Source organism: Engystomops pustulosus, chromosome 1 (genome assembly GCF_040894005.1).
Source record: "Engystomops pustulosus chromosome 1, aEngPut4.maternal, whole genome shotgun sequence".
In the NCBI taxonomy this organism is placed as follows: domain Eukaryota; kingdom Metazoa; phylum Chordata; class Amphibia; order Anura; family Leptodactylidae; genus Engystomops; species Engystomops pustulosus.
Genome location: NC_092411.1, coordinates 232,990,198 through 233,013,114, shown reverse-complemented (window position 1 = coordinate 233,013,114; position 22,917 = coordinate 232,990,198). Strand labels below are relative to the sequence as shown.

The 22,917-nt window shown below is 42.3% G+C and overlaps 1 protein-coding gene and 1 non-coding gene across 2 annotated transcripts; both read right to left on the bottom strand.

Moving 5' to 3' along the window:
* Positions 1-228: 228 nt before the first annotated feature.
* PLRG1 (pleiotropic regulator 1) lies at positions 229-20,547 on the bottom strand. The gene is made up of 15 exons (XM_072120991.1): positions 20,388-20,547; positions 15,199-15,305; positions 13,751-13,884; positions 12,941-12,994; positions 12,084-12,177; positions 11,578-11,668; positions 10,243-10,335; positions 9,849-9,941; positions 7,688-7,837; positions 7,270-7,371; positions 7,055-7,157; positions 4,660-4,768; positions 3,873-4,012; positions 3,573-3,766; positions 229-727 (listed from the first exon to the last, which is right to left on the bottom strand). Exons 1-15 carry the CDS (start codon positions 20,517-20,519, stop codon positions 668-670), a joined length of 1,656 nt encoding a protein of 551 aa, XP_071977092.1. The 5' UTR covers positions 20,520-20,547; the 3' UTR covers positions 229-667.
* LOC140087793 (Z30 small nucleolar RNA) lies at positions 18,069-18,161 on the bottom strand. Its single transcript, XR_011850034.1, has one exon. It is a non-coding gene; the product is annotated as a Z30 small nucleolar RNA (small nucleolar RNA).
* Positions 20,548-22,917: the final 2,370 nt, after the last annotated feature.

Below are 22,917 nucleotides of genomic sequence, written 5' to 3'. Positions count from 1 at the left end.
TTGATTGTTTCCTGTGTTATGACTTGAAGACGTAATCTGACAATCCTGGCACGTTGCTGCCAGCCATTGTCTCTTCTGCCTTGATAATAGTGAACATCTTACCTAAACTGCTTCCATTTTTGGGCAAAGACTAAAGGATCCATTTCTCCACTCCAGAGATGCCTTTATAACAAGCAAGTCACGTCGTAACCTCAGAACACCTCATTAACCAGCAACAAAATACCAGTGTAGACTCCGGCATATGTTTTATTGGGACAAAGGAAATCTGAAAAAAAACTTTTTTTAATGAGGGAAAGTTGCAGATAACATTTCAGATAAGGTAAAATCAGTTTTAAATAGAAGAGGGTGGAGGAATACGTTTCTGAATTCTCAATGATTGGACTATATTTACATTTGTTCACAATGTGCTTGGGTCTTTTTTATTTAAAAAAAAAAAAAACTAAACAAATCCACCGCACAACAGGTTTTGTTTTAGACATTGAAGCACTTTTTCCCTTAAATTGTGACAGCTTCCAGGGATTGCAGAAGGAATAGCCATAACAGGATGTATCAGAACACAATGATGAAAGGCAAAGGCCGCGGCCAATGTTAGGCTCCATGTTTGAAACAGAATCCATGCTATGTCAAAATACAAATTGAAACTAAAAAAAATTGCAGATGCAGCTTATTAAAATCTTTTCCTTTTGATAATTTCAGGTTTCCAGTTGATTGGATGGGTTTCTTCAGTCTGAAAAAGTGAAAGAGGAAAAGTTTAAATAACACGCTCAGATTTTTACTAAAGAGGTTCTTTAACCTCACTATGAAACATGAATGAAGTTGTTGAAACAACTTGGGGCCCAAATTCACACCTCAATCATTCCATCATTTTTCACATTAGTTATTGTGAGCCAGGACTGGGAGTAATAGAGCACAAAGGACAGGCCACAACTTATGAAACTATCCCCAATGCTAGGACTCCATAGATGAATCTTGAGAACCAGACCCTCAGCTCTCCCTCAAACAGGAATCCAGATCTCACTAATAAGTGGAGCATCAGACAAGTAATACACCCTGCCATCTCCGGGCAGAGATTGCCAAGCACTATGCTGCCCCATTTCCAACACTCGCATATAACTAAATGGAGTGGGAGGATGCATGCTCATCCTGATGCTCCACACACACACCACGCGATCTGGACCCCCTAATCTCATGATCGGAGAGTTCCCAGCAATCAGACACCCACTGATCATCTTGTTGCACACTATTCTGTGGATAGGAGATAACTTCATATGTCGGTATAAACCCGGTGAACTGTTTGCAATCTGTACACCAGGAAGAGGATCAGAAAACCTGATGCAAAAAACTGATCATTGTCCCTTAACAAAATACCTTTGTAATCTCATCTTTGCCATTATCACACAAAAATTGTCACAACTCCCCCTTTGAATGGAAGAGGTTGGATAACGATTCTGCAACGGCTTCATTAATAGTTCCTACTGAACTAATCCATTAACCAGACCCAGGATATCTAAAAACTAAAAGGTCATACAGACAACCACTCTCTGCCATCAATAGGTTTCATAATGTTACAGAAGAATCCTTTATTGCACTGGCTTTAAAGCAGCTTTAATAATTTATCTGGCTCATCATATAAAAAAAAGTGTGATCTTTCTAGCAAGTGACAGGAGCCCTTCACAAACCTAATTAAAAAGAAAGACCGCTGAGCAGAGTCTCATTAGATATCTGCAGACATGCAATGGACAAATGTATGAAAGGAAAACCACCAGCCCTGGACAGGCACAAGTCAGCACAAATCCAAATCTTTACTAATAAGGGGGGGGGGGGGGCTCCAAAAAGCTGGGGAACATTTATATCCTGATAGTGGCAAGAGAGGTTATAAACTATTTTTGTATCATCAACCAACTAAAAATATAAAAGGTACAGTGGGACTTGGCCAAGAAGTCCAAGTAAAAACATGAATTTTTTGTGTTCAGTGATCAGCAGGTTTTGGCAATATTACTTACCTTTATAAAAAAAACCTGTAACATTATGATCTTTCAGGGACTGTGCCAGCAGATTTAACCCCACTAAAAACTAAAATTTCCCTCAGGACGAGTATTAATGCCTTTTCTAAAATTCCTTCTAGAAATCTTTGAGTAGAGGAGTCAATTGAGTGCTGGGGGTGGAAGGCCTGGAACCATGGTATCAGTGTAAGGCTACATGCACACTGCCGTGTGCCCGCCGCACCGTAGCACGGCGGGCACACGGCAGCACGGGGAGAGGAGGAGGAGGTGAGCGCAGCTCACCCCCGGCCCTCTCCATAGCGATATATGGCCGCGGCGCCGTAATACGGGAAAATCTTTTCCCGGGCTACAGAGCGGTACGGTGCCGCACACCGGTAAACAGGCAAGATTTAAAGAAGGCCTGTTAGTCGATTTGGGACTCTAAACCAACTAGAAGTCATTATGGACAATAGGGCCCCAAATTGATCTTTTTTGAAATTTTTTAAAAAAAAAAACAAAATTAAATTTAGAGAGAACCCGTCAGTCAAATTAACCCCATAAACTATATATATTTTCATAAACTGCCATTAGAGAGCATTGCCTCTATCCCTTCATTGTCCCTCTACATGCCTGTAAGCCTAAGCAATGAGGTCCTAAAGCTGTATGCAAATGACCTGAGAGATGTCCAATGAGTCATTATCATATTCAGCTATGATATAGTAATGGTGTATAATGGTGTAATGGCTCCTACATGTGCTTCCTGGTGCTGGCGCCCCCTGCAGCCTGTGTGTGTATATAGGAGAGATAAAACAGCTCCAGGATGCAGCCATGTTATAGCAGAACATGTCAGGTACTTGTGTAGCTGATGTCTGTGTCTGTGTATTAAGAGGATGCAGGATGTCAGCAGATGCAGCACACACTAGCAATGCTTTACTATACATTACACACAGACATGAGCAGGGGGAGGAGAGGGGTAACAGAGGTGACATCACTGTCTCTGACCATGTGACTAGGTTACATAATAAAGAAAAGATGATTTTATAATGATTAATGTGTGAATTGACTTGATAAAGGCTGGGATGGATCCCTGTGAGCTGCTCCAACAGGTAGTGGTGACAGAATTAGCTGCGGAGACTTTATGACAGGTGTCCTTTAAATACATACCTAGATGTGAGATCCTGCGCCGACACCTCAACTCACTATTAGGGAAGTGAAGCCAAGACAGCATACCCAGCTTCACCGTGCGTGCACTGTACCTGCAGACGCTTGCACAGTGCAGACATGGTATAATGCTCTGGCTTCACTTTCCGGCACCATAAGGACCTGTGGGTGGTATAGCGTTTAAAATTTCCGCAACAAGCTCCCTTTTATATTAAAGAAGGGGATTCTAGAAAGACTATACTCTACCCGAGGGTCTGGTAACTTACTGGGGTTGTAGAGGCCATTTACCTTGAAGATTTTTTTAAAAACTGCAACAAATCTGCTAGAATTAATACATGGTTTAAGTGGTATCCACAGTGTGTATTTGGAATTAAAATAGAACCATCAATATAATTAGATCCTTATGGAGATGCACAAGGGAATACGTACCGCAGTATCATCCTCTCTGTAGACTTTTACAGTTTTGTCAGCTTCGGCAGTGATTAACCTACTCTCTGACTGGTCAAAGGTGCAGGCAAATATGCCAGATTCACTGTCTAAAGAGCCGGGCTGAACAGCAGCATGAATTCTCTGGAAGTTATAACCTGTCCGCCAGTCCCATAGGTGCATTGTTCCATTATCAGCTGAAAGCCAAAATTGTAAAGTGTTAGTCAGGACACACATGTAATGGTCTTACTAGGAGGTAAATTTAATGTTGCCTTATCAAAAAGCAGAAATTAAAAGCGGCACCTCCTGACACCAGCACTCCATCAGAATTGACGGCTAAAGTGTTAATGATAGCATTGTGACCGGACAGGTTCTGGATGAAGTTTCCATCAGGGAATTTCCACTGCTTAATATTGTCTGGTGACCCAGATGCAAATGTGTACCTAGAAGAAAAGAAACGATTATGGCATGTAGAAATTAAGTGGATAATTTTGGAATAGACATAGCGGCACAATAGGAGCTGTGCTGACTATTCCACCAGGCCAGAACTGCAGCCACGGCACTTATCGTGTCACACTGTGAGCGGCTCTGCATCCAGTGCTATTTCTGGCCTCTCTGAAGATGAGCTGCAGGAAAACATCTTCATATAGATATAGAGAGATGTACATCTCCATCTATAACCACACATTCGTCTTTGGATCTACACTTTAATCTCCCCGTAACTTATACGACTTCCGCTTGAATTTCATTTAGGATCAGTATGTACAGACCAAGAACTGCTGGTGCCCATACAGTTGGGAGCACATCCATGTCAACTAAAAGTGATGAGCTTCCAATAAAACACTATGACCACATAAATGATGGGACGGACAATATACAAGCGCTCACTTTACTCATATCATATGAACGCTGTGCTACATGGCAATTCCCAGACTGACACAAAGGGCTGGTGCTTCTCATCCCTGGGAACAGACACAGGAAGTGACAATATTCAGATCTCTGAAAAATTGTTTATAATGTGGATGTTCACGATTCAAGTCAAAATTCATTGTGCAATGTTTTTTATGAGACAAAAAAAAATGGCTCTTACTGTCTAGGATGCAATACAACAGCTCGGACAGACTTCTTGTGATTTGTCAGTGTTACGCGAGTCTTTCCACCCACCATGTCCCACAGCCTAATCGTGGTATCGTGGCTTCCTGGAAAAAAAAAAGAATCATAAGGGAATTAAAGTAAATGTGTATATGAAAGGAAATGGACTTGAACTTTGTAAAGGTTTATCTGCTGCCTATAAACTACAAAACCAAGTGAAGCTGAAGGCACACTGGTTGCGCTGCCTGATCGTACCACTAGAGGACAAGAAACATGTACAGACTGTGCATTTTGGGGATCGACAAACTCCTTCATATGTTGATGGCTACTAGGAGCAGCCCACTGATACAATTGTGCATAACAGCAAAGCGAGAGCACATCCGCATTGGCACTGCCCAGACAGGATCCCTCTACGTTTTTTTTACCCAGCAATAACTCTACAGAAATAATATGACTCCAGTTCCAATGCACAAAGCTGGTCACTCTTTCCTGTTGCCATTTTTTTTCAATGAATTTTATGAACAAAGGGCCACATTTATCACTTTTGTGCGCCTAAGTGTAGTAGTTGCGCCTAAATTCTGGCGCACTGTTTTGCCAGAATTATCACAAGCTACAACCATCTGTGATAAGTATATTTTCTGCCTCTTATTAATCACTTTACTTTAACACAGTTTAGGCGCAGTTTAGGCGCAATGTTAGATTCAGGCACTTACATGTGATCCTGCTACAAGCTCCTCTCTGCTTCTCCCACAGCCCAGAATGAAGATAACACTCACAGCAGCACCCAGGTGTGTGACACCCAGCACCCAGTTACCTCCTCAGCAGCACCCAGGTGTGTGACTCCCTGCACCCAGTGACCTCCTCAGCAGGGGCTTCTCCTGGAGGGGATCCCCCAGTGCTGGTCTCCTGCTGCACCCCTGTAATTCTGCACAGTATCCCCCTCAGACACTGTGCAGAATTACATGGGGGACACTTGTTTGTAGCATCTGCAACATTCTGCAAACTTTTGCAAACTTCTCTTCTCTCTTGCTGTGAGCTCAGGTTTTGCAGAATGTTTTGTAAATAGAAGGTGATGAACTGTAAATAGAGTCTACAGCTCCTGTCTGCAATGTATCTATTATATGTTCCAGTGTCTGGCTGAGCTCTGCTGCTAGAAATGAGCTGTTCTGCAAAGGGGCTCAGTGCTTTCTTCTCAGATAACGCCACCTTCGGGCTGGAGTGTTTTTGCGCCCGTTTTTGCGCCTAAATGCAAAAGTCGCACGTGATGAATATCATTAGGCGCAGCAAAACATCTGGAATTGAACGATAGATGAAGGAAAGGTGGTTATTTTATCTGCGCGGCTAATTTGACGTTTAATCGCAAAAATGGCGCAAAAACGGTGCGCCTAAACGAAAAGGCGCAAAAACAACAGAAAAAACAAGTGATAAATGTGGCCCAAAGTTTCAGTTTATATACATTATAACCGCATTATATATTCCACTGTACCATTCACATACCCTTGAGAATCCCCAGACAGAAACTATTGAGTCGATTGCATTGATCTTTCTACTACTGGGAATTGTTCAATACACTGTCTGTATACACTGCACATGTTTGTGCTGTTCTAGGATACTTGCATAAAAGTATACCTTGCCCGAAACAGCTGAAGGATAGTATGACCATTGGTTCTTCCAATGAAAAACCATAACTATTAACATCAACATATGTATGTAGGTGTAGGGCTACACAAACTAAATATATCAATATTAGGACAACTCTTAAAGAGAACCTGTATGCAACTTTCGATTTTTGGTACGATGCTGTAAAAATACGTCGAACCCATTTCCAGTAAAACTGTACATTTATATGCTTGTATATGGTGGCCGGGCGCTAGGTGTTTGAACTGCAGCTAGTGTACAACCACCACAGAAATGCAACGTGTGTCTGTATGCTATGCATTCTTTTGTGGATAGCATACTGACCCATTAATTCCTATTGATCTGTTCACACCTCCATTTTTTTCACTGCAGACCGTGAGAAAAAAAAAATTGAAGCATGCACTATTTTTTTCTCACATACGGACCACAGACCTCTATAGAAGTCAATGACATCCATATGTGGTCCATTTTTTTCTCAAATTTTGCTATTCGTCATTTTTTGCGGATGTGCAGCAGATATGTGCAAAAGTCTGTTTGAATTATTCTGTAATGAAGATTTATGTAGCCTTGTTCCTATGACAGCCCAAAATTATAAAAATTCTATTGTCACAGGGACGAAAACACGTCTACAAAATATACCAAGTCCAACTGACATACGTATTAAACTTCAGAACAAACCAACAGAACCTTGTACAGATCTTGTATGTAACCTGGGGACTGCCTGTACTGCAAGCAGAGAAAACAAAACTACTTACCTGTAATAATCTGAGGCTCTGCACCCTGGCAACGTACTGTAGCCACAGCATTGGTATGTCCGACCAGTGTATGGACACCCGCTTTAGTTCTTATATCCCAGACCTATGTCAACAATGATGACATTACATTAGAAAATGATGTTAGGAGTCACTAAAATAAAGGGGCCACCAATGAGACCCCAAGACAGTTAAGAACATGAACAGTCATAACTTACCCGTGCTGTAGAGTCTCTGCTGCACGTCACCAGCACGTCAATGGTGGGATGCAAGTCTAATCCATAGACTGCACTTAGATGACCGTGGTAATGTCTGATGACCTTGTCAGGGGACAAAAAAATAAATAAATCAGCGCCCATATTTTTAACTCATCATTTTAAGTGTATGGATTACAATATAGAACAAAAATAACTGAGCATCGCCTCTGGCTGCATGCGTAATCTTCTGCGAGATCATGCAGAGTAAAAAAAGCAGATGGTATTGAGAGTCAACAAATGCATAAAGCACAGACTGTTCCTCACATCATCAAAGGCATTTTCAGGTAAAACAGCTAGTAATGAGCAAAAGTCCATCCAAAAGTGGATGCATAAAGGGCTGTATCCCGTAGGATGGGAGTTTTATGGATGTAAGGCATACCTTGTTATATTCCAGATCCCAGCATTTCACCTGCTTGTCCTCGCCGCAAGAAAACAAATATGGGCTCCTGGCACTGACAATGACTCCCCGGACAGTGCTTATGTGTCCTGTTAAGGACAGCTTTAATTTACCACTTGCCAGATCCCAGATCTCGAGAGAAGAAAGAAATGAAGTCAAGCACTGAGTAGCACATCATTAATACTGCACGACACAAATAGTCACCATAAAGCAAGAACCTTATTAAAGAAATGGCATGAAAATCACACTCCAGCTGCGCTCTGTATTAGAGGAGATTTCTCATGGGACTAACCACAGGCTCTCTGATGGAAGACAATGCAAGCTAGACTCCACAAGATGCCAAAGTCAGAGCTTAGGAACGTGGAGCTGGACATGACAGTGACCAAAAGCATCTCCACACCTCTAGGCACAGACAGGGCCTTGTATTGTTACTAAACACACCCTGGAAAACTTATTGATAAATGTACAATTGTACAGCTTATTCAGACAGCCGTGTGTGGTCCTGGTAATGTAGTCCATGTCCAGCTCTAACATTAGGACCAACCAATTGCTTTGGTGAGCCAAATTACACAGTGCTGGAAGACAAATTCTGCAAAGCAAAGGCTAAAATGCAGCCTTAAAGGGGTTGTGCAGAGGTTGTAAAACATGGCTGCATTCCTCCTAAAAAATAAGTGCCCCGCCTATCCATTCTTCTCTATGCAGCTAAGTTGCAATATCAGCACAAACCATGGTCCAGTGTGGCGCTCTTTTTAATAGAAAGTTCCTTTAATCAATGCAAACAATAAATGATAACAGGAGTTTACACGATCTCCGATGCTTGAAAGACAATCCAAAATGGGAGAAGCCAAAGACCTTGTATAGCAGATGAAGTGACCCATATAATATCAGTCCTTATTTGTAGGACCCGGTTAAGGTCAATGTACATTCTCCAATATTATGAAAACTTGTTCTACTGATTACAGAAAAACAAGATGCGGGCGCTATAGCCCTTCCCCAATTATGACATCAGCAAAGGTAGAAATCATATTGCACCATCTAGTGGCCAAGAATGGTAAGTATTTTTAAAAAGCCCTTTAATTTTAGTATTCACACTCCCTAGACCAGTGGTGGCGAACCTATGGCACTCAGAGCCCTCTCTATGGGCACTCACACCATCACCCCAGAGAGGGTTCGCCAGACAGGACTCAATGCCTCTTGGTGTCCCAGGCAGCCCAGCACCCTCGAAGGAAGCTACAATGATAATCCAATCATCATCTCCTTGGTGGCCTATATTTACTGCTTAAATTGTCACATTGGCACTTGGCAAAAAATACCTGGGTTTTGGTTTTAGTTTGAGCACTTAGAGTCTAAAAGGTTTGCCATCACAATATTATTCACCAGTTGATATCATTATGGTCCTTCCATATATTTTGTGCACCAACATAGTGATTTTTATACCAAATCATGAAATAGTTGTTGACCATCTGTGCAACATAGCGATGCATTTACAGGTCACTCACTAGTAATTGCAACGCGACGTACAAGCCCTGATAAATATGGCCCTACGGCATTTTCAATGTTCAATTTTTATTCTCAATCAAACAGTTTGGACATTTCTGACTGGTGCCAAATGTTTATCTTTTTTCCTTCCTTTAACTGCAATGTGGACCATTTGTAGCTTAACTAGTTTGTAGGTTGTTTCTGATATAAGAGCAGTGAAATGTTCTGAGAAACACTTATACAGTAGGTTGCCTCATTACTATATCACCATGAACCTAAATTGAAGGTATACAAAATTAAGGTTTGTATATAATATGAGATTTCTATCAATTTAATTATGTAAATACAAAGTATCACCTCTAAATATGTCTGCATAGTGTGAGAATAGAGTGAATCCAGCTTAACTGCATGAAAAACAAAATGATGCGCTATGATTAGATGTACTTTGAGTTCAGTAAGGACACTTTAGCAATTTACTTAGATGTACTGATCTCAACTTCTAAACACCCCAACATGGAAAAGAAAATTGCCTTTCCTCTATTGCACGGAAAGCTGCTGAAGCCGGCATGAAGAAAATTACAAAGACCCAAGGGGAGCACTGGAAATTATACCCTTAAGCACTTTGGTTTAGTAAAGGAATACATCCGCAGCTATGGCTTCTTACCTTTATTGTTCTATCTGCTGAGCCGGTGACAAACCACTGGTTCCCAGGTTCCACCGCAATGCAGCGCACCCACCCCAGGTGACCACTGATGACCTGTGAAGGAACACGCACCACTATTACTATGCATAAAACAAATGTGATAAAATACAGATAAATAATAGATAAACTCAATGTGAGAGATTTACCATAAAACAGCGTTAAAACAAATCAAACACTCTAAAAGATAATATCATTGTATAATATTTGACAATTTATATTGCCATTAGGACAGTAACTATTAATATGGAAGAAACATAATCCCCGCTGGTTTACAATTCATAGGATACTTATTATATATAAATAAAACAGACATGACAGTATAACCGTGAAAAAGAAGGAATAGAGTAACACCTACTCTGTACAGCTTCCAAGGTGGATGCCACTGTGGTTTGGGCATGGTTGGGGCCTTCTTTGCCATTAATGCAGAGTTCTTCATTCCACCGGACTCCTAAAACAAATGAAGATATAAAATAACATAGCCCCCACATCCTGACAGCTCTGTCACCAGTGATAGAAACACAGGAGTTGGGTGGTAACAACATTAGAAAGCAAAAGACATGCACTAAATAGGAAACATTTTCAAATATTAATGGGGTGGTCCAGGAAAATGAAACACAAATGCCTTCATAAAAACACACACCCTGTCCGGTCATACGTGGCATTGCAATTCAGCTCCATTTACTTTAATGGAATGGAACTGCAACAGAACTCATGTACAAAATTGGCGCTAGTAAGCAGCCATAGTGTTCTAATCCTTTTATGGCTGTTGTCACACTTAAGGCTGCTGGGTAGCCATAAATTTATTAGTTTGGATAAAAATAAACCTTTATGCAAATCAAGCCAAAGTGCTCCAGGGGCGTCTCCACAGCCCCTCTGACCTCCCAAGGTCTGGCTCTTAACACTTTACCCCTGATCACTTCTCCCCGCCTGCTCACTCCCTCCCCAAATCTCGCGAAAGGACAAAGTATGTGATGTGAACTTCCGAAAGATTTAAGTGGGCAAGAGGGATGGGGTAGTGGAGGAGTAGGGGTGTGCTGTGGTGGTGTGAAAGATGCAGAGCCCCCAAAGCAACTGAATTTGGTTTATATTAAGATTAAAATTATTTTTTAGCCAGAGTACCAGTGCAGAACTTCCTCTGCCGGGAGCTACCGAGCAGCATTAAAGCACAACTGTAAAGTTTTTTTTTTTCCCACAAATCAATAGCTTCTGGGAATAACTTTTGCCTATTACCCTGATTACCTATATCCATATTATAACTTGCTACTTTTCACATATGAGAATTTAGTAAAATCATTATTAACTACGGAGTTACACTTTAAGGGTGAATACATTTACAGAGTCTTGGCAGGATTAACTACTTTTACTACTAAATCCTGCACATGTATAAATAAATCAGAGCTCACTTCTTATTCTCACAGATATGGCACCATAGGTGAGCTGATAAAGTTCTCAAAAGATTCAAATCCAATTTAACTGCAGTTAAAGACAAATATAAAGAAATGAAACACATGAAAAAAGTTAGAAAAAACTGCACAAAGACTGAGGCTAAAGCAGAGGGAGTCTGCTCCGTACAGTAGTGTGTAATGTATTGGCACTAGCCTGTGAATTACTAATGAAGAATAAATAATTCTGGATTGTGAAAAGAAAAACTGGAATTAATTATGTCAATTACGCAAAATATAAAACTTACCATTGACAAGCCAGGGGGCTGTGATCGCTCAGGATGTCCAGCATGTCTGTAAATATCTCCAATGCCAGCGGCAGTGCGATGAGCGTCCTGTCTGTGAACACAAATAGCAATCAGATAATGCAGGCTACCATGGCCATGTTACATCGTAATCATATATAAGAAAAGAATCAGCTCACCCCCATTTGTGAGAGTGCCAGTGTCTGCTCATGAGATCCCCTCACACCAGAGTGCTCATATAAGCTTCTTTTAAATAGCTCCAGCGTCAAACTATTAGTAGCAAAACTTCCATATTGAAGTCACATCCTTAACAACATACATGGCGTTTCAAACAGGCTCTGGCCATGACGGAGAACAGCTAGAGCGTATGAAACATGTTGGTATGGACAACACTTCCAGGTATCGTTTTAGGGGGGACTTCAAAAAAGACCACAATGTTTTGCTGCTAAAAGTTTGGTGCTGGGTCCATTCTAAACAAAGAAAATAGTGGAAAGTTTGGTAGTGGTTACCTTGCCTGTGATGGTGGAAGCGCCAGTGCCAAAGATTGTGCTGCGGATTCACTGGGCATCCTTTGGATCTGAGTGTCAGCTGTTAAGGCTACACCTGGGAATAAAAACATAAACCTGATCAACATCCCAGCAGTAAGTCATCATAACTGCCACATAATGTAATCACAAGACACACATTATAAGTGCTCCAGCTATCCTGTGGTGCATCCATCAATGCGTCAGACTCCAACCTGGTGACTATTAACTGGACTCTAAAAGCAGTCAAACTTAGGGCTCAATCAGATGACAGTGGCTGGTCCATGAATCCTAACCCATGTTGTCCCATGAAAGCCAACCACAGTGCTGAGGAGAGGACTAACAGAGCTATACAAGGAGTTCCTTCATGATTACAATCTGGCACTACTGTTCCACAGGTAAGTAGGGACTCCCTATATCATATAACTATAATTACTAGGAGCCCCTAATTCTCTTCATTATTAAACTGGTTATCAAATGAGTTCACAATCATTATAACCTATCAATATAATTCAGGAATAACAGTTTGGAGGCAGTTCTGCTGGGAGAAGGCTACATGCTGATAACAGGTTCCCTTAAACACAACAATTTGCATGATAATGTAGGAAGCCAGTATGTTATATTCTAGTCATACCATTAATATTTATATATTTTAAAATACAGACGAACCAATCCTCATCACGCAAAACTTATTTAGGCCTAGTTATCAGGGCCCTCTTATCAATGGAGTAGCCAGAGTCCATTCCATACATGAGACAAGTCCATAATAATAAATGGCTGAGTGAATATAAACATGCAACTCTGTAAATATGAGTGAAGTTAAAAAGAAATTCTTAAAATACCTGGTCCTGAAGGATATGGGTGTGTTCCTGTTACCATATAATCAGAGTCAAGCCCTAAAAAAAAAAAAAAAAAAGCATGTCAATGTTTTTCTTGCAGGAATATACAACTAGTGAAATTTATTGTCTTTAGCAACTGAAAATTCTTTAGCAACTGTGTCAAAAAAAAAAAAAAAAACCATTAACCAATAAGTATCAGTTTATAGGGTTGGAAAAGAACTGGTCCAACAAATCCAACATACCAGATTCAACAAATGTCCCCCTCCCCCTGGGGTTATTTTTGCTCTCCAGAAAGTCATCCAGGCCTCTCTTGAACATGTACAAAGTATCCGCCATAACAACCTCCTGCGGCAGAGAGTTCCATAGTCTCACTGCTCTTACAATAAAGAATCCCTGCCTATGGCGATGGTAGAAACGCCTCTCCTCTAGGCATAGAGGAGGCATATGGCTCCAGATCTCACCATATGAAAATCATAATCATACAAATAGCTCAATTTTGCACAGAGGTGCGTTACTGTGTATCAGAATAAAAGATTACTATTTTGGAGATGTGAAATGGATTCATCTACAAATAGCTATAACCTCCCAGCTGAGAGGTGGCACAGAGCAGATTTGTCACAATGTGTTTCCTCTGAAAGCTCTACATGCACTTACATGAACAGTAATGCCATGTATGATCTCTGGAACGACTAAAGAGCTACTGTACCGATCTCCCGGCTTTATGTTCACACAGCAGTGGTCTCGGGCTGTTGCACACTGTGGTTGTACCAGCCACCAATGGACACAACCAAATCACAGAAGGGTTGTACACACCTTGAATACTGGGATAATGTTCATATGAATCCCCAATGGCCATTAGACCCTTTTCACGATTTTCACGAAGTGTGGGCAGATGCAGTACAGGTCCATATTCGGTGCGTAACTTTACAGACATTTTCAGCTTGTGGCTAAGGGAGAAGGAAATACAAGAGTACTGAGTTAAGAACATATAGTACACCCATCCTTACACTTAACACTAATCACAAATTAGATTTAAAAAAAACCCCCCACAAAAACTGCACCAACTCCTGAATGAACAAGGTGACAGCAGGAGGCAGCACTGAGTTCTGCGTTATTTATTCCCAGGATTAACATGGTTAGACCCCCACCAAAAATACTGTAATGGCAAATCCTAGAGATGGAAATACTACGGTACTTTACTTGTGTACCTGCTAAGGTTTCCCTTAGAAAGAATTATACTTCTATAGTTTCTAATAGAAGGTTGTACTTTCAGAAAGTATGACTGTGGCAAGAGATAACTTCAGAAGAGTCAGGACAAACCTCAAAAATCAGGCACTTAAGTCCCCCCTAAAATGGTAATGGTTCCAGTTAAAGGAAATAAACCACATGGATTCAGTAGTTAGTAACTGAAGCATACTTTCACACGGGCAGGTCCCTCCTGAAACAGGATCAGTCATTTAGCTGCTTATTTTTTCGTGAAAAAGGACTTTTTAAAATATGCAAATGATCCTCTTGAGCTCGAATGTATGTTACAGAAGCCCCTTCTGGCTCGGGCAGCTGCTAATTATTCGCCTTCCATGCTTATGCCCACCTCCTCACTCCATTTCCCTGCCAGTGAGTTGGTGGCAGGCAAAAGAGACAACCAAGATAAAGGCTTCTGTCACGTACACAGGAGCCCCTGAGTCTCATTTGCAAATTTTCACGAAAAATAATCCATTAACAGCTAACGAAGATCAGCTAATAATAATCCTGTTTCAGGGGGCACACACCAGCGTATAAGTGTGCTTGAGTTAAAACCACTAAAATCCATGTAGGTGATTACCTTTAACAGTTTGGTAATAAGTATGATGACCATATGAAAGCCCCCACCAGCCAGAGAATATAGCAACCCCCTTCTATGCCATAACAGCCTTACTTAGCATTCAGGTATAATAATCATGTAAAGCTTTCCCTCTAAACAAAGCAGCGGGTACAACAATAACCTGTTTATTTCCCTGCATTATTTATTGTGCTGAGGCTCGGGAGCCTGCAGGACATGGGTAATTGAATTCCCCACATGCTGCTTGAGGAAGCCTTCAGACTCAATCAGATAGGTCTTAATTGTACCCCCCTTCAGCAGCTCCCCTGGCACAGCCATCTATTGCGCTGTAACTACGGATCACCAGCTCCTCCTAATGCGATATTTACGCACAAGCCATTAAGCTGAGCGACAGGCTTCATCAACTCATAAAGAAGGAAACCGAATGTGAAATGTATCTTACCTTACTTCATCTATAGGTGCCGTCTTGGCATTATCAGCCACAAACATGTCATGAGTCCTCTTCAAAGATCGGAAAACCAGGGTGTGGACAGAGTGCTTCTGCACGTCCTGCAAAACAGGAACAAAGACATAGGAATTGGTTGGGTTATACACATCCAGGGTTGGGGTAGTAAGGTGGTAATGTACCCACACAGCATGGTCTCCCTCTCCACCTTCCCAATAAATAAAGATGTGCTGTAGAATATAAAACTATATATAAAAAATATAGCAGTGCACATTGTATGTAACAGTGATGAGTGTGTTCCTATTTCTGTTTGTGTGTCTGAAGCAGAGCTGCGTGCGCAAATGTATGGGCGAAAGCAGAGCTGTGTGCGCAAATGTATGGGCGAAGCAGAGCTGTGTGCGCAAATGTATGGGCGAAAGCAGAGCTGTGTGCGCAAATGTATGGGCGAAAGCAGAGCTGTGTGCGCAAATGTATGGGCGAAAGCAGAGCTGTGTGCGCAAATGTATGGGCGAAGCAGAGCTGTGTGCGCAAATGTATGGGCGAAGCAGAGCTGTGTGCGCAAATGTATGGGCGAAGCAGAGCTGTGTGCGCAAATGTATGGGCGAAGCAGAGCTGTGTGCGCAAATGTATGGGCGAAGCAGAGCTGTGTGCGCAAATGTATGGGCGAAGCAGAGCTGTGTGTGCTCTGCTTTAGTGCAACCAACACATATTTCAATTGGTGTAAAATATATTTTCCTTTTTTGGAAGACTAAATCTGGAGTGCGTCCTATAGTAAGGAGCTTCTTATAGTCCAAAAAATACAGTAGTTCATCCTTTACACAATGTTGTGGGGATGCAGGGACTAGTAGCATGTTATGTAATTATGATGGGACTGTGCTCAGTTTGTGAAATGTGGCCTCCACACAGACCACGTTTCACGGACCTAAGGGTGATGAAAGTACTCACAGCACCTATATAGAACTGTTGACATTACACAATGGGGGTGTCACAGATCAATAATTTTGTAAGTTGCATGAGAAAACACACAAATACAATCTGCAAATTTATGGCTGAGTATAAGTGGGCCTGAAAATGATACATGCCCATGTACAAATCTGATGCATATTCTTCATCTCCACCAGAATACAGACACCAGATAATAGCATTAGGTCTATTAATAAAACACAAGACATTTGACGCATTTGCTTGCAGTGTAAGTGCCAGGAACCGGGATCAGCTCTGTGACTTTACATCAGCAGCTTTGTACAACTACTGCAGCGCCAGACATAAAACATGATCTGAATTACTAAGTGAATAGTGAAGGCATAAAGCGACTGCATCATAAACTGCAGCCAGCGTTACTAGTCTCCCAAGGGCAGTGTATTCTCATCACCGAACAGGCCACGTCCTGTATATAAGAGACTGGCACAAGGTCTGGAAGAGCCGGTGATTACTGCAGATCTAAGATATTACATTGAGATAGAAAATCAGAGGGACAGGATGAAATGGAGGCCTGAAAATACCAAAAATACAATAACTGTTGTCATTGGAAAAATAAAAGAGTAAAAATATACTCTTCAAGTGTTACCAATTAGCATTGGGAAATAACAATACTCTACTCATGTTTTCCACAAAAATCATATTTAGAACATTCCAGTGGAATTATGTTTATGCCATTTGCAACCATGTGTTTCCTGTTCCACTGCTGTTTATAATAACGCCTCCTCCGAATTCACGCACTACGGGCTATGACTGCAGGAATAACAGCAACTATTACTCAATTGTCATCTAAAGGGTTGATAAGTGGCTGTTAGGGACCCCCGAAAAATTCCTCCAGACGAGCCCTATTATTTTCTGCTTGTTTAAAAGTCAACTCAGGGAGGGAAAAAAGAAGGGCACGGAAACATATTTCTTCAATAAAGGAGGTTACAAAGTTTACTATTATCGTCTGCACTATTTATTTAGAAAAATGTGAACACTTTGAGGATTTAGGCAAACAGAAAACGAGATCCATCATCGATACCAAAAAATTGAGAAAAACTTTCAAAATATCACCTCTGAGGATTTGTCCATTTATGTATATTACATACTGAGAGAGATTTATCAAGCTAAATGCTCAGAACACACTTATTTAACATGAATAGCTTTGTAGGAGAGGCACAAGGCAACCTCAAAACGTCCCTCAAACAAATGTCACCAGCTTTTAAAGCAAAAAACAAAAAAACAAAAAAAACAATCAAGAACCTCAGGTGAGCGATGAAATATACTTTCGAGCATCTCCTCTTAGCTTTGGCACGGTGGGCACACGGCAGCGCGCGAGGAGAGAAGGAGGGGGTGAGCGCTACTCACCCCGCCCCTCTCCATAGGAACATATGGGCCACGGCACTGTGATACGGGAAAAACATAGGACATGTCCTATCTTTTACCGGACTACGGAGCGGTACGGTGCCGCACGTGTGCTGCACCATACCGCTCCCGTACCATGTCGTCAGCCCATAGAAGTGTATGGGGGACATATATCGGCCGTATATACGTCCTCCATACATGTGTGTGAATGCAGCCTTACACCTAATTTCACCCAGAAAAAAAATCATCCCCAAATTCATATGCAAATGATCTGGTCTAGAAAATACATGATAGGAGAATAGGAACTTCATGTTCAGTGTTCTCTCTTACTCTGGCTGCGCATAGGCTACTGGTAGAAGCAGATCAGGAATCTATCACTACTCAGCCCCTCCGAAAAGTTATAATCCAATGGGTATCAGCAGCATGTGGGGATCTGCATGCATCACAAGACCAAACATACATTATACAACGTATACACAGAGCTGTCATGCAGTAAAACCTATCCCCTAAGAATACCAGAAGAGTCCAGGTCCTGATAGTCACAGCTCAGAGAGAAGATTATGTATGCATTTACTGGTCAATGCAGATTTTACTCGTGCAATACCAGGTCATACTATATCTCATTCATCACAGCTGAAGACAAGTCAAGTGACTTCTGCACGCAGCATCCAGCATGCCTAGATTTCTCTGGCAAGTAACTACCGTGCCTACCAAAAGACAACACTCAAACACTTACTACCCAAACTTAACATTAAAGCAAAATTTAAAAACGCGCATTCACTGCAGCGGTAGCCTCTGCCAGAAAAAGAAAAGAAAAGAAAAAAGAACAGTATACAGGGGTATTCCGAGAATATGAACGTAGGCTACAAAAAGCAATAATGCTATAAATAAATGAATACAACACTCAATGCCATCACAGAGCAGAGCTTAAATAGTTCATTTTTATGATTCACAAAATTTTTATGGGCTTTCTATAGTAGGCAGAGTTATCTCCAAGATGTCTGCCATAGGATACTAGTTCTTAGTAATAGCTCATCCCTCTTAGTGCCTTAGTGCAGAACGGAAGTCCTTGTATTATACAGAAATATGATTCATAGACTCCGTCATACTGCATTCTGGCACTGTGATAGTTCATAAATTGCCTGTGCTGCAGTGAAAGTCCATGCATCCGATTTCTGTGTAATGCAAGGACTCCTGTCATGGGTAAAGTGTGCAGTCCGTGGGATCTGCCGCGTTACCCTGGCCTGCACATGTTTATCTGAATCTGGAGAGCAGAGAAAACGCCATGGGATGGATCTGCGACTTCTAAAAGTCTAAATCTGCGACTTCTCATACAATGGTGCCACACTGAGGTTGGCTGGGCATTTCATCTGTCACTATAGGGGTTTTCTTATGTAACTGAATTCCTGATTGTCTAACACTTATATTTCTTTTATTTTGAATTATGCAGTTTCCTATTGTCACCGTTACAGCATCCTCCTGTCATATCAATCACAGTCAAAGCTGTTCATAGTCTATTAAGGGAAATCTACCACCAGGATGAAGAATTGTAAACCAAGCACACTGACATACTGGTGTGTGCCCGCTTTGGCAGGATCTGCTCTTCCTTGAGCTTTTTATGCCTTTGTTTATATGAATAAAAGGCATTAAAATATTATGCAAGTGAGCCTGCTGGGTTCCAGACTCCAATAAAACCTGTTGAGCTCAGAGCCCCTCAGGCTCATTTGCATAATTTTAAATTCCTTTTTTGTACAAACAGGGAAACAAGTAGCTAAAAAAAGAGCAGATCCTGCCAGAGTGAGACACACAGCAGTATGTCAGTGTGCTTGGTTTACAACCCTTCATCCTGGTGTTACATGTGCTTTAAAGGGGTTATCCGGGTTTAAAAAATTTTTTATGGCCGGGCTGGGGAGGGATAGTTAAACATAATAAACATGTACTTACCTCCTCCGGCGCTGCCGATGTCCTGCGCCGCGGTCACTTCGATCCGTGCCCTGTAAACAAACAGGGGCACGGAAGCCGCGCACAGGGAGCTTCCGGTCCGCGTTGTGGACAGCTCCTCCCATCCGTCCCTACCTCTCAGCGTTGTAAGCGCTGGGAGATGGTGCGCATGGGAGCATCCGGCCGGCCGGAAGCTTCCTGTGCGCCGGTGTAATGAAACCGGCGCACGGAGAAGACGGGCCGCGGCGCGGGACATCGGCAGCACCGGAGGAGGTAAGTACATGTTTATTATGTTTAAATAGCCCTCCCCAGTCCGGCCATAAAAAATTTTTTAAACCCGGATAACCCCTTTAAGCCTGTGCAAGTCCCGCCATTGCACTTTTTCCCCCAGGACACTCCAATGACCACTATAAATCATCCCACAAAAAAGAAGTTTCTGAGGCAAGGCCTGTAAGACTATAGACAGTGTAGGCCTCATGCACATAGCCGTAGATGATATCTGCTGCAGAACTTCTTTGCGGTGAGCAGCTTGTGATCAGGAGGACTGCACAAAGCCTGTGCTGCTGATCTTAATCTGCCTGGCAAGAAAACAAATAAAAGACCTGTCCCACTACTATATCTACAGGGTGGGGGGATAAGCGGCGCTCAGGTACAGACACCGCTCATCTCCTGAGATATGGTTAGAAAACGAACCCTCTAGCTTTCGGACCTCACGCGGCACCCGTACATATCGGGCATTGGTATATAAAGGAAAATGCGTGCTGCATGAGAAAACCGGCTCCATAGCAGCAGCAGCAGCATGCTGAGAGTGTGAACAGCGCCAGAATGATAAGGAGCCCACATGTACAGGTGCTCAGCCCCGGCATATACAGTGTGACCATGCTGAGCCCTGCACCGTCACATACACACATCAGCCTTACCGCCACGACGCCCCACTCCCGCTGAGACATCCCGCCTGGTGACCACAAGCCTCGGGTGCGAAAATGCAGCGCCGCTCCAACACAAACCTGACCGGAAGTGACGCTCCACAAGCGGAAGACGATGACGAGCATAGAGGCGGGGGTGGCTGTGATGTAGCGCCCTCCCCTGTGTAGCGACACCGTGCGGCAAGGAGGTCTGTGCGCAGCGCCTAAGAGCTATTCCTTACACAGCAGATTAGGCTGCATAAATTATCAATTCATCTGCGATGTATTATTACAGTTTATTTTGCAGGTTTTTTTTATCTACGTTACTTTGTACAGACATATTCACCTTTAACCCCTTAAGGACGCAGCCTGTTTGTACGTTAAGGCTCGGTACTTTCTTTTGAAATTTGACCAGTGTCTCTTCAACGCTTTAAGATATCTCTGTGATTTTAAGATTGTTTTCTCGTGAGACATTGTAGTTTATGTTAGTAGTGTCATTTCAGTGATCCGTTCCTTTTTTGGGGGGTAAAAATTCAAAAATTTAGGAAAAATTGACTATTTTCAAAGTTTCAAATGTTATACTTTTTAGACAAAAAGTGATATTATTATATTATTTGTTGTTTCCATTTTTTTATGGATGTGAGAAGGTTTGAAGTTTTAGTAGCAACTTCTCAGATTTTCTTGAAATTTGAAAAATGCGAACTTTTTGGTGATCAATTCAGTTTGGAAGTGCTCTATAAAGGCTTATGTACTATATACCCACACAAGTAACACCATTTTATGAATCTAACATCTCAACCTATTCAAATCAGCATTTAAGAAGTCTGTTAACCCTTTAATTATTTTTCCGGAAGCATATGAAAATGGATTGGAAATTTTGAAATTTCAATTTTTGATTTCAATCTTTCTAATTTAGCCCTAAAATGGATACATTCAGAAGGAATTTGAGGTAAATATATATTCCTAATTTCTTGCTCTGCTTCTTCCGAGTACGGCAATACCAGACATGTGGATGTCAGCTGCCGTTTACCCGCACAGTGATGTCCAGAACAGAATTTGGAAGGCCAATACTGGGAATTTGGAAGGCCAATTTGGCTGCAAATATTTTGTGGTGCCACAGTGTAATTGAAGAGCCCCTGAAGTAAAAGTACAATAGAAAACCCCAAAAAATTTCACCATTTCGGAAACTAGACCCCTCAATGTTTACAGACTGGGCACACAGCAGGGCTGAGAACGGAAGGAGTGAAATTTTGATTTTCCAGCTCGGTTTTTACATGTTTGGATTTGGAGTGCCATGTCATGTTGGCAGGGCCCGTGAGGTGCCAGTGCAGTAGAAACCCCCAATAAATGATAGCATTTCGGAAACTAGACCCCTCAAAGAATTTATCGGTGGTTGTGGTGAGCATTTTAACCCCCAACACGCTGGTCAAAATTGAATGCAAATTAAATGGTGCAGAGTAAAAATTGCGTTTTTATCTCAAAAATGTCATTTTAGTGCCTCATATACCGTGCCCAACCCGTGCCACTTTAGACAAACATCCCAAAAATCATTCTGCGGGTTGTCCCGAGTACGGCAATACCACACATGTGCCAATAATTTACAGACTGGCACACGGCAGGGGTCAGGAAGAAAGAAGCACAATTTAGGTTTTCAAGCTCCGTTTTCACTAGATTGGTAATGGGGGGTACCCCCGAGGTACCAGTACAATAGAAACCCCCAAGTAGTGAACCCATTTTGGAAAGGGCACCCCTCAAAGAATGTATGTTGGGTTGTATGAGCATTTTAACCCCCAACACACTGGCCAAAATTGAATGCAAAGTAAAGGGTGCAGAGTAAAAATTGTGTTTTTATCTCAAAAATATCATTTTAGTGCCTCATGTACTGTGCCCAACCCATGCCACTTTAGACAAACACCCCAAAAATCATTCTGCGGGTTTTCCCAAGTACGGCAATACCACACATGTGCCAATACCGTATTTTTCGCCCTATACGGCGCACCAGACTATAAGGCGCATTAGTCCGATTCGCCTTATATATGTAATAATTCCATATATAAGGCGCATCGGACTATAAGGCGCGGGGTCCGGGGGCGTGGCGGAGGTCCGGGGGCGGAGCGGAGACCGGACGCGACGCCGAGACGCGACGGGATGCGACGCCGAGACGCGACGGGGAAGGTGAGCGGGGAAGGTGAGGGGGAGGTGGAGGAGGGCAGCGGACCATACTTACATAGGTCCCCGCTACCGGAGACAGCAGATCTCCAGCGGGAACTGCAGACCACGCGGCAGAAGTTGTTCGTGCCGCATGGTCTGCAGTTCCCGCTGGAGATCTGCTGTCTCCGGTAGCGGGGACCTATGTAAGTATGGTCCGCTGCCCAGCGCCATACATAGGGCGCACCGGACTATAAGGCGCACTTTGGATTTCCACGGAAATCCAAGGCTTTTAAGTGCGCCTTATAGTCTGGAAAATACGGTAATTTGTGAACCCATTTTGTGATCCCATTTTGGAAAGGGCACCCCTCAAAGAATGTATGTAGGCTTGTATGAG